This window comes from Pseudorasbora parva, chromosome 22 (genome assembly GCF_024679245.1).
Source record: "Pseudorasbora parva isolate DD20220531a chromosome 22, ASM2467924v1, whole genome shotgun sequence".
NCBI classification, from domain to species: domain Eukaryota; kingdom Metazoa; phylum Chordata; class Actinopteri; order Cypriniformes; family Gobionidae; genus Pseudorasbora; species Pseudorasbora parva.
In genome coordinates this window covers 12,283,918-12,296,814 of record NC_090193.1, presented here as the reverse complement: position 1 = coordinate 12,296,814, position 12,897 = coordinate 12,283,918, and the positions used below count along the sequence as shown (strand labels likewise).

General features: G+C 37.1%; 1 protein-coding gene across 4 annotated transcripts in view; it reads left to right on the top strand.

Moving 5' to 3' along the window:
- The window catches only part of ttll7 (tubulin tyrosine ligase-like family, member 7), a 141,589-nt gene extending 130,692 nt beyond the window's left edge, over nt 1-10,897 (top strand). For 3 of the 4 annotated variants that reach the window (XM_067431711.1, XM_067431712.1, XM_067431713.1), the window contains 2 exons: nt 2,062-2,238; nt 9,004-10,897. In XM_067431711.1, the coding sequence (XP_067287812.1) occupies nt 2,062-2,238; nt 9,004-9,121 (295 nt within the window). In that variant the 3' untranslated portion in view covers nt 9,122-10,897. The remainder of the gene's footprint in view (nt 1-2,061; nt 2,239-9,003) is intronic. The other variant, XM_067431714.1, reaches the window with a different exon arrangement.
- The last annotated feature ends 2,000 nt before the right edge of the window (nt 10,898-12,897 follow it).

Below are 12,897 nucleotides of genomic sequence, written 5' to 3'. Positions count from 1 at the left end.
ATACACATAGACTCTTACATGCTGCGATTTTATCAGCTTTGAGAGCAAACAGCAGGGACTCCTCCTTATTGACCGCCTTTCTCCCTCTAGTCATTGCAAGCGCTTCTCGGAGGCTTTGTGTGGCCCAATCACTCTTGTAATTGCCACAGAGTGAAGGATGTTATATAGCCAGGTTTAGACCATTTGGAGTTGATGAGAGCGAACACAGCTCTAGGGGATTAGAGGCAGTGCCAGCAACCCATGCTGCTTCTGTTTAATCAGGGACTGACGTGTGAAGGTGGCCCATGAGCCGTTAGCACGGGAAGGAGATATCAGTGGGAGAGCACTGCATAGACTCCCTGCCTGTAATGTACAATTCAGATCCCTAGAAGTTACATTTCATCATCTCTACAATGAAACCTCATTTCCTCCGTCAAGACTTTAAAGAGACTTTTTATCGTTTCTTTTTTTCAACAAGAACCAAACGAGAATCAAAGCCTTTAACCTTCCTGACAGATTGTTTCAGCAGTTCTATTACAATAAAAGCTTGCCCGTATCACGTGTATGATGGTATACGACAGCAAAATGTCTAAAAATGACTAAATCAGTATTTTGTCTTATTTTCCAGGAAAATTATGTAAACAAGATGGTGAGATTTTTTTAAGAGAGTATCCTACATCTAGAATTAACTATTTTCTAGGTTAATTTTACTTTTTAATTTTTGTTTTGATTTTGCCATTAAAGTTGGCATGAAAATGTGCTATATCTATAACGTAATATCTTTTTATGAACAGTTCATACATGTATATTTGATCTTTACATGTTTTTGACCTCGTAATTTTTAATCAAAATGTCATAAACTTCCAGTGAAGACAGACTTCTTTCTACGTATTCCGCACTTCTCTGGTTAGTTACGCTGCTTAAATTCTGCCCCTCCAAAATTGACTGCAAACTCACTTTTTGATTCTTTTTCAATAACCCTGTTACACTCTGACATGTGTCTCAATATGGAAAAAGTCTGTTGCTTCTTCCGTTTTATTGTGGCTTTAAAGCAAATAAATGTGTTTTGTGGTAAGGATATTTAAGTATTTTGTAGTGGAAAAGAACTATAGCCTACAGTATATTGGAATTTATTTATTTATTTATTTATTTATTTTTGCGCTGTAGACTATTAGAGACAGCCATACTCTTTTTGTTTGTGATAGATATTTCTGTCAGTGGGTAGAACGTATTCACATTATTTGATTATACATTATGTATGAGTGTGACGAATAAATGTGTATTAGTGTGAAAATACGGAGTGGAATGGTTTGCACACTGGACCAAGAGAAAGTAGTTATTCAGGAGTTTTAAATCATGTTGTTTATAACTGCCATGCACCACTGTAACTTGATGTATTAATATGCATATGACGCATAAATTGCACTGATGTGCAGTCACGAGTGTGCATACATTTATTTAATTTAACCATGTTAAACGTGACTCATCTATTCAATTTGAAAATCTCCATTTTGATTCTCCATTTAATCTTATTGAGACTTGTGAGACGTATCAATCATCGAGTCGTTAGGATTCGGAATAATCTTATATATTTTGGTTTGTGCCCATGCCGTTCATAGCTTCAATAATCAAATGAAAAGTAGGGTATCTAAAAATGTTTAATTGACTGGATTATTTGAAAAAAAAAGTATTTACCACTAGCTATGGTTATTTAATATATAAACCGTTTTTGAGTTGCCAGAAAAAGGTGACTATACTAGGGTGACCAAACGTCCAGTTTTCCCAGGACATAGACATTTTAGTTATAGATAGTATTTTGTAATATAATAATTTTCTATCCATACAGAGAGGCATACTTTAAATTTATTAAGATTAATAAGGCATCTAAACTTCGAGTATCATTTGAGTATCTCATTGCCGGACCGAGTGTCCTGGTTTTCAGTAATCAAAATATGGTGACTTTAAACTATATACCACGTAATATTGTTACTTTGATATACAAGTAAGCATACCATGACATATAATGTTAGTACCAGGGTTGTTGGTATTGCCTGTAGTATTAATGTGCATATCTTCCTTCAGCAGGTCATCGTGGGAGAGCGTTTTCAGTAAGAGCAGTGAAGTGGTGACCGTGCAGGAGATGAGGTGCTGCCAACGTGTTGTACAGTTGTGTAGAGACTGTCTGCTTGTAGTCTACAAGTTTGTGGCCGACTCGCGCGGGTCTCTCAGTGGACTTAGCCCAGACTGGGACGACACAAGGTATAGTTACCCTCTTCAAGTGCACTTGACGATGCTGCTAAAACAATGCATTGACACTCACATCACCATTAATACAGTTAACACAGCAGAAATATTGAAAAACGCAGAATAAAAATTATGGGGTGAGTTCACAAATCTTGCATACTGAATTAAATCTTTAATGTGAAGTCAATGTAAGTTTTTTTCAATGCAATATACACCCATTGTTGTTGTAATAATTGTAATAATGTTGCCCATTATTACAGAAGATTACAATTGATTCACAAAACCCGCCTTGTATAAATAATGTGCTATACACACAATTTCTGTTTACAGGAAAGTTTTCCACATTGTTGTGCTGACACACTTACCTTTCCACTTTTGTTCATGAAACACAGCCTGACAAGCCAGACCCACATCAAGATGTTTGGTCTGAAAACTCACCATTGACAGCTCAATCTGAGGTCTTTCAAACTCCTTCTGCACACTAATGGATAGAGCTACAACCAACGAGAGCAACGTGAAGCAGAGCTAGTTAAAAGATTAAACTTTCGCCATATCCAGTCGATAGAACTCCGAACACATCTTCCCTTTTTAAGAATGTCTTCAGTGCCGTTCTTTTCTCAGAGAAAAGCTTAACTCCAAGTCTTCCTGAGTCACGGTCAAAGCTGATTCGAAAGACCGCTGTTCGCCAGCTTCTGTGTTTACTAGTCTAGTAGCACGCAAGCGCAACTCTGCCGTCATTATGTTAAGCCCCACCCACCGACTCTATACACGATGTGATTGGCCTGAGAGTGATTGTGTATTGAGAGTTGCTAGATGACATTCGTTGCATATTAAATTTGCTACCGCTAGGGTGCGCCTAGAGTTCTAGGCTACATGAAACGCATTCAAACCAAACAGCACTCACAGAACAGCAGAAGAAGCACATCCGAACGACTCCATTCATACACTCATTATGAAGAAAGTTAATTTAGCTCCATATTTACTGAAACCCATGCATAATTTCGTTCTCATCACCTTATATTTGGCAAGTTCAATTTATGTCAAACTGATTCTACAATTTTCATTAGCTGGATCAGGTTTGTTAGGTTATGAACACTGAAAAGTTGGTATAGAAACTTCAACTGAAGCTGTATTATGTAAAGAGGGGTTTATGCAGACATAAGTGTAATAAGGCTGTTCTAAGTGGGGGATTGAACCCAGGTCTTCGTACTCAAAGTTTACAAAGTGAGGTAAAAGTCTAGGCACCCTATTTTAACAATCTAAGCACATTGTCTAAAGCGTACGGCGCAAGTGGGCGTGTCCGAATCCACTTTTGTTAGTTAAATAACGGGAAAAACAGTCATGGTCTAACAGGGTTATCACTATCCTCTTGATGATTAATGGGTGTAACGTGCATTAAACCAATCAGAGTCTCATCTCTCATTCCCTTTAGAAGCCAGCTACGCTCACGCCATGTCGGATGTGCTATTTATTTGATGGAATTTGCAAGTTGAAAGACTGAAGGCCTATCCAGAGAGGAGTTCTTAAATGTTTTATTTTTTTTTTTTTAAATCTGTGTGCTGCTGCGCATCCCTGTATGTGTAATAAACAGTGTATGTGTGTTTTGCACCCGCCTATAGGTGCATATTAATAATGCACCCTTTAAATAACAAAAATATATATATATATTTCTGAAAACGACTGCACCATTGACCAACTGAAACCTGGTATAAAGTAAATGGATAAATCACAGTAATTCTAAAAATGCAGTCACATTTACTGTTCCTAACTGTTTTTCTAAGCCCATTAACTTTTTTTCTAGCTTGAAGTGTAAACATCACACAATTAGAATTTATGCCTAAAGCAAGATTTTTTTTTTTTTAAGATATATTTTCTGAAAACAAGTATTTTTTTATTTATTATTAAAGCAAATCAACTTGTTTTGTGTGTAGGATGTGTTTAAGATGTGATGGAACACAGTTTAAGATATGTTATATTTAGTCAGAGAGCGTATCCAAGTGTATGCACACTACACTGTCCATGTCCAGAAAGGGAATAAAAACATCATCAAAGTAGTCACATCAGATAGTTAGTTAGAATCTCTTGAAGCATCAAAAACAAATAACAAAAACTACGACTTTCGGATTCAGCACTGTCTTCTCTTCCACGTTTTCAAACCTCAAATAAAGATTCAAACAGTTATGGATCAGCGTATTGATTCATGATTTGGATCGTGTGTCAAACTGCTGAAATCACATCCGAATCATGAATCAATCCGCTGATTTATGACCGTTTGAATCTTTATTTGAGGTCTTAAAACAAACGCGGAAGAGAAGACGATGCTGAGTTTTTGTTATTTTTGGAAAATAGGGTCATTAATGACATAAATTTCATTTTTGGATGAGCTAACCCTTTAAGGAATCTTTCTTTTCTTTTCTTTTTTTGCTGTGAATTTGTAGCTGTTTGCAAAATTTCACAACAAAATCCAGTCATTTTAGTAGGAATCCCCATCTATCCAAATTTCGCTCACCTTTAATAACAAAACTTATTAACAACTCTGATTCTTGCAGAACATTTTAACTTCAAGATTTGTATGATTTTCTCTTTCTGATGAACACAATCAGAGTTATATTAATATATATATATCCTGACACTTCCAAGCTTTATAATGGTAGTTGGGGTCCATTTAGTTTGAAGCTCAAAAAAAGCACATCCATTCATAATAAACGTACTCCACACGACACCGGGTGGTTAATAAAAACCTTCTGAAGCAAATCGATGGGGTTTTGTAAGAAAAATATCCATATTTAAAACTTTATAAAGTAAAATATCTAGTTTCCGGCTGACTGCCTTTCTATATTCAACTTATACAGAAAGTGTAATGCTTCTTGCAATTCAAAACTCTTACGCTACATTCTTCTAGTAAAATGTTGTACCAGTTATGCTTTTTCTGCAAGCTGAATACGGTAAGGCGTTCTGGCTTACGTTAATTGTGGATGGTTGTACTTTTTGAGCTTCAAACTCAATGGACTCCTTCACTACCATTATATAGCTTGGAAACATCAGGATATTTATATAACTGATCGTGTTCATTAGAAAGACGAAAGTCAAAGAAGAATTTCATATACACCTAGGATGGCTTGAGAGTGAGTAAATCATGGGGTAATGTTCATTTTAAAATGAACCACTCCTTCAAGTGTAGTTTATAAATCATTAAGAATTATTCAGATTCTGTCCTTCAACCCTGGCCTGTTGACTACCCGGAAATTTGTCCGTGTTTGCTCAACAACTCTCATCCTGTGATTCCACCCCCTTGAGCTTTATCTTTTGCATTTGGATCACACTCTTTCCCCTCCAGTATGTCTGATCTTCAGCCACCAACCTTTGTCCACCTGCTTCCTGCTTTTTTTGCTGTATCTCCATGGGGGCATAGCCTCAGAGAAACCAGCCAGTCATTTTCGATTTCCTCTCAACTGTACCATCCTAGCCAATATCCGCTCTCTTCTCACACTTGTGTTCTCTCAGGACATGCCTCATTGACGGCTCATTGCTGGAACGGCCCTTGGGGATCCGTTATTTTTCAATCAGCCGGCATCTGCTTTGCCTCGTTAGGAAAATGATGCCTGGGTAACAGTCTCATCCTTGCTTCTTACTCCATCACTGCCTCCTCCTTCCTTGTTTGGATCCATCAGGTGACTGTCCTCTCTCCCATAGAAGCAGAAGAGTTCACATGACATACCAGAGATCAGTTATTTGGCATACCAGAGATCACCATTAGTTAAGTCAGCACAAAATCAAAATTTACCTAATGTAGTTTATGCTCTAAATCGTATTCTGCATGATTGCATCAGTGCAAATTATTTTAAAGAAATGTTTGAAAAGAATTTGGAAACTTTGATCAAAATATAACAACTTGCTCTGCTTCTGGAGCTATTTTTTGGTTGACGTCATACAAGTCCCTTCTCTCTAACCACCTGTTACATGCAAGCATTTTTTTAAACCATCCGATCAGTTTCTTAGGTATACAATCAAGTCTTACAATTATTTTATACATATATATATATATATATATATATATATATATATATATATATATATATATATATATATATATATATATATATATATATATATATAATTTTTTTTTTGTCAGATTATGGATGTATGCAAACATTCTACTAACATAAGCCTATTGTGAAACTTTGCTTTTAAAAGTAACGTTGCATTATTCTTTTAGTCCTAAAACTAAATTTAATTAAAAACCCACTGACAGTTTTATTAAAAATATTGTTAATAAATGATGAAATAGTTTTGCTGGAAATAAATAGAAAATGTACACCTGTTACGCATTCAAAAATGTAACTCAGGCTTTATGATACAGATTTAGTAAAGCATTTCTTCAAAAAAGGGTTACATGTAGTAGTATGTTACCACCGACTCCAATCATTGAGTCATTCGAATTCAGTTTAGTCATAAAAAGTAACAGCAACCGACAAATTTATTTTAGTATAAACTGAGAAAATAGGACATTTTTTATTATTCTATAAGATGCCATAGAAAGTTTTATGAGATTTTTATTTCTCAAGATGTCGAACTACAGAGATCTTTCTTAACTTTTGAGAAACGTAATGTGATATTTGGTAAATGGGGAAGTCTTCTTTTTTTCTCAGTGTCTAAAAGTTCTCTCTCAAAGTTTTATGCAGCATGTGGCAGTTGGGTGATAAAGTGTAGGCTTTAAACAAGCAAACAGACGTGAGATATGTGCAGATCTCCGAGCGATTGTGTGTAATTAGTAAAGCACACACACGTTCGAAGGTTAGACAGCTGGCGGTTCTCTAGGGGCTTTGCACTGGCAGGTTTTTCCAAGAACTGCTCAATGATCAAAAGCCAAAGACCTGGAGGAATCCTCACAGAGGTCCAATTAAACACTGCCTGCAGCCTGATTGGACCCTGAGTGATGGAGCTCTCTCATGGATGAGACTTCCTTGCAGGGAATTCTTCAGAGCCAGAAAGGCCCACCTCCATATATGTTCATATTTGAATTTCATATTCCTTTGACATTTCCTTTTGTTGACCAAACTCAGCAGTCTGTAGTGAAAAATATGCTAATGAGACTCAACCTCGACCCAAAACCATTTCCTGAGAACTCACCTGTCTGGAGTTCCCGGAGGGAAGAACCAAAAAATCGGGGTGGATTTTTAAAGCTTTTAATGAAAGGAGCATAAAGAAAGATCATGTGTGCATGATGTGAAAGGTGGCTCAGTATATGCGACGGAGACATTCGTCGATGTTCATCATTGTCCAGAGTTTTTATGATCCATCTATGTTCCTTATAAAATATTGTTGATTGTAAGGAAAGCAGTGCAAACACATACTTAGCACAGTATCACAAGTAGATTCAAGGGCATTCTTTTATAAAAGTTAATTTGATTCTTCTTAAGTCTCTTGGCACTGTCTTTCTGCAGCAGGGGCTTTAGAACAAATCTTCTTTAGTTAGATAAAGAGCGGCCCTAATTTGTACTGGCATTATGTATTGCTGTCATAACTACATCATTGCATTCATACAAAGCCACTTCTTGCATTCATACAAAGCCACTTGCTTGGCTTGAAGTGCATGGAATTTAATTGAAAAGAGACGTGACATTCATTCTTTTGTTTCTTAATTTATTATTTAAAAAATTCAAGTTTTCAGCTTTTGAATTTTTACAAAATAAGTCTTGAAAAAATAGTTTATTAGGTATGAAGGAGTATTTATTTATTTATTTATTTTTAAAAACATAGCTTTTTATCTCAGATTTATTTTTCTTCTGACAATTGCGAGTTGTAAAGTCACAATTTTGACTTTTTTCCTAAAAATTGCGAGTTTTAAAGTCACAATGCATAGATATAAACTTGCAATTGCGTGAGATATAGTCACAATTCTAACTTTTTTTCTCGCAATTGCGTGAGATAAAGTCACAATTCTAAAAAAAAATTCTTGCAATTGCGTGATATAAAGTCAGAATTTGGACTTTATATCACGAAATTGTTAGTCAGAAATCTTAGATTAAAAAGTTGCAAAAAGCAAAGTAAAAAATATACTTTACTTCATATATATATATATATATATATATATATATATATATATATATATATATATATATATATATATATATATATATAGTGACAGAAACGGGCTTCCATACTGTGGCACAACCAACATGCAGGAAATAATTTCACCACAAATTGTTTTAAAGAAAATAAAGAAATTAAAACTTAGTACACCATTAGAAACATAAGAGGAAAAAAGAAGAAGCATTTGCCGGTTAGTTTGTCCAAACGTTTTAGTCTATCTAGCTTATTTAGCACACCATGATTTTTTTTTTATTATTATTGTCATTGTGTTATTTAATTAATTAACTGTTTAAAACGCCTGTTTTAAGTGGAATTATAATTAAGCTCTTCTGGTATTAGCATGTGTGGGTCGTCAGCTGTCCAGGCTGGTTACCCTCCTTGTCTCTGTGTAGGCTCTAATTATCCAACCTGTTGTCCTGTCTTAGAACATCCTGTGCATTAAACAAGTTCTTATCTGTTAACACAAGTCACGTTCAGCCACTTGAGTCACTCATTATTAAAAATAGCACAGTGTGAACGTGAGGGTCAGCGAAGGGGATGGGAATCTAAAGCATCAGATGGAGAAGAATTGGAAGCCGTGAGAGAGGAAAAGTGCCTGATCTCTTTAGGTGACCTTTGTGCCTCTAATCCTGCCTTTTGAGTCTGGCATCCAACCCCTATTTCTGATTCCTCTCTCCGTCTGCGCAGGTATCTGCTGCCAGTCACCTCCCAGTTCATCATCAAGTGGCCGCCTTCTAGCTTCGGCCGTTCGGCATCCTCAACGCGCCCCCGCAGTGTCTTTACTGCACGGATGGGCCACTTCTGATGGCCAATGGATTCTGAGACCTGCTGGGGGAGAACATATTCAGACCTCATTGAGAAGGGCATAAGGCCTGGGACCTCTGCAAATTCCTGGAGAGTATTTAAGGGGATTCGCCTGCCTGCTTTGGTAATGCATCAGATGCATATGATCGACAGTTCTCTGTCCCTTTTGCTGTAAAAAAAATATCTGCTGCATTACTATATCCTTTAGGATGCTTGCAAATAAATTAACAAATAATGTCCGTCATCTTTACAAGACTGTACAACTTATTACATGGATTCCAGTGAATGTTTCATTGTCATGGAATCATAAGTTCATGTTTGCCTTTTTTCTCTTTTTTTTTGGACCATAGTGGTACTTATTACTTTGTTACCTTTTCCCTAAATTATTTACACAATTAATAACATGGTTTTCTTAATATTCAATTTGCAATATACATAATCTAGTATATTTTATGTTCTATTTAGAATTTAAATTACAACACAGGTTCACCTAGGTTCTCGGCAGATATGTGAAAGGACTGACTATTTGATTTGTGGTGACACACACACACACACACACACAGCATGATGTGTTGCAATGGCAAAAGATGTGAGTCTAAATCTGGGAATTTGTTTTCCACTGTTGGGAACCTTGTGTACTTTTAATTTGGTTGGCCAATTAGTTTTATTTATTCATTAAAAATAACAATGAATGCCATGTGTAAATGTAATGCAACTCATGCATTTGACAAGCTCACATATGTTTTTATTTTATTTTATTTTTTTATGTTGCATGGTGTAGACCTATAATTTTAAAATGGCGCAAACTGAATTTGGCCAGTGTGATAGGCCCCCTAAGACTAATTTAGAAAGGGAAAGAGTGCTAAATGGTTATTAGATTTGGGTTCAGGGTTTGGGTTAGAGGTTAGGTCTAAGGTTTATGACTATAAAGGTTAGTAATTAAAACTGCTTAATGTTATGTTATACTAGACTATAGTTGCCTGTTCTGAATTTAAAGCCGAGTTTACCTATCAACTTAAGGGACATAAGTCTCTTTTACATAAATTTTATGAGCCATACTGTGTAGATGCAAACATTAACCTCAGTGTCTGAGCTGTCTGATGTGTTTTTGCAGTATTGATGAGAAGGATTTTTTGAATACCTTTCAATATTGCTGCCGGTAGAGTGTGTTTGATCATTTGTCTATGAGCTCAGTGTGCTAAAAGTGGGATGGCTGGATCTTAAAAATACTTGAATTAATTTATCCTATTTATTAAAATTTCTGTGTTTACATCTAATTTAAAGTTTGTTTTAACTTTGGTTGTTAATTTTTGTTCAATTAATCATTGATTTTATGAACAGAATAACCTTTTATGAAAGTACTGTAATAAGTGCTAATTGCAGAGCTTTGCTTTAGATATAATTAGGATACAGTAAATGTTCATGTAGTGTTTTAGTTTTTAGTAAAAGTGACCTGGATGTGCCAGCTCAATCCATGCTGTGCCAACACTACTCATAACCAGCAGTGTGTTATCTTGGTGTGTTATTGAGGAGCTCTATGTGACTGTTGACAATATTTAATTTTATATTTTTATTTTTTTTTGTGCAAGAGAAATTGTAGTGACAGTGTTCTGAAAGCAAACTATTTAATTCCCTCTGAAAACAGCGAAAACCCGACACATATTCAGGTTTTTTTGCCCACCATTCCATCTTGTCACAATGCCAAATATTATTTTTGCCTGGATTTTCATTCAGGAGAATGGTTTTTAATAGCAATAAAAGGCTTAAAACATCTAAACAGACTCCAGAATTCTATTTCGAATCTCATCAGAGCTGCGTCTGACCTCTCTGACTTTTGCGTCTTTCTCCTGAGGGTTTCTTAACACAAGGTACCTTTAACACACCACGCATACAATCCACAGCATGACACTCCATGTCAATCCACACAGTCTCGCATGAGATTTCGGAGCATAACCTTGTCATGTTTTGATCTAACCTGAGTTCATTCTTGAAAACTAAAAACTACACTGTAGAACTACTTGTTTCTTCCCTTGTCTCTTACAACAAAGAGAGAGACCGTGACTGTGTTACATAGCAACAGCAGAGAGAAGCATTGAGATTGAAGCACGTGTTGACACGTCAGTGTGATTCTTGAATCAAAGAAATGAAGATGTCTAATGTTGACCCTTGAAGTGAGTTTGAATTAAACTCGGTACATTCTGCTTTCAATGTTTTTGTCTTTGTCAAACTGTTTGTGCAGGTTTTTTTTCTTTTTTTCTCTATATTATGTCCTCAGAAAGGAACTTTCATAAAGACTGATTACATTTTTTAAAAGTTGCTGTACTGCTGTTTGCATGTAGTTCCCTTTCAAGGGAACATGCGCTGCGTCAAAACTCCTCCGTGTGATTTTGTTTCGTCATGAAGCACGTGTGGCATCAGTCCAATGGAAAGACGAAACATCATAGGCGGGTGAAGTCATAGACCGGAAACTAAAAAGCAAACTTCTGTATCTTCAGTAAGTGCTCTGTGTGAATCTTGTCTCTGAAAATGTATTTTTTTTTGTCTTAGAAGTTTTCCACCTCAAAAAAAAAAATATGGCAAGTGAACAGCAATTCATTAAGTGTGTCCATCCTTGCCCTCGCTTCATCAAGGATGGGGATACACACTCTCAGTGTGTTTTCTGTTTGGGAGCACAGCATGCTCAGGCAGCCCTCAAGGGGGCTGGTTGTGAGCACTGTGAGCGTTTGCCGCTGAGATGGCTCTTTGAGGAGGGCACCTCGGCTCACGTTCCCCGTGACTTGGGTCCCACTTCTGCCGAGGCAGAGCGGAGGCTTCAGTCGTGGGGTTCGCAGATGGATTTAACAGAGGGGTTAGAGAATGGCCCCGCCCTTTCTCGACCTTCACTTGTTAGATCCGGTGCCTCATCTCGGGTTACTTCCTTCTCGTGTAAGGCACCGGTACTGCAACTCTCCAGCTCTGAGATGTTGTTGTTAACTCTTTCCCCGCCAAACACGGAATTTTCTGTTATATGTGAGAAAATACTTCCCGGCCAAAAACTGAATTTTCCAGGATTCCGGGTTTTCACTGTCAGACCCTAGGGGCGCTATTACGCTTCTTCGGAATTAGTACTGAATCTCCTGATAAAAACACATGTGAGGAAGACGCAAAAAAAAAGCGATCGTATGTAGTCCTATTCATATGTTAAATAACACGATCATCAGCATTAAAAGGGGTGAAATGCTGTTTCATGCATACTGAGCTTTTTACACTGTTAAAGACTTGGATTCCCATCCTAAACATAGACAAAGTTTCAAAAACTAAGTTGGACGTTTGATGGAGTATTTCTGTTTTAAAAATACTCCTTCCGGTTTCTCACAAGTTTCGGAGAGTTTTTTTCGAGTATGGGTCCGCTTGACCTCGATAGAGCGGGAGGTCCTTGTATGGGCCGTACGGGCTCTTCTCCCGGAAGGGTGCGTAAAGCGAGAGAGGAAATGCTCGCCCATAAACACTGCTCTCAGGTGCAGATCCAGTCGTCCGTGCAACACTTCTGTCGCACCACGCTTCACTTTATTCCTATGGGTGATGTCAAGCGACTTCAACGCTTCAGCACAGCATTCCGGGAAGGCAGCGCTGCATTTGAACCGATTTGAACGCAGGAATGACGGGAAGCGGCACAACATCACGCTTCAGTCGCATCGCAAAAGTGGATCTCCACGGTCACTGCTGTCACAGGACTTCACGAAATCAACAGTTACCAAAGAAGTGTGTTTTTGATGGAGCGGTGACGATAAAGGTTCG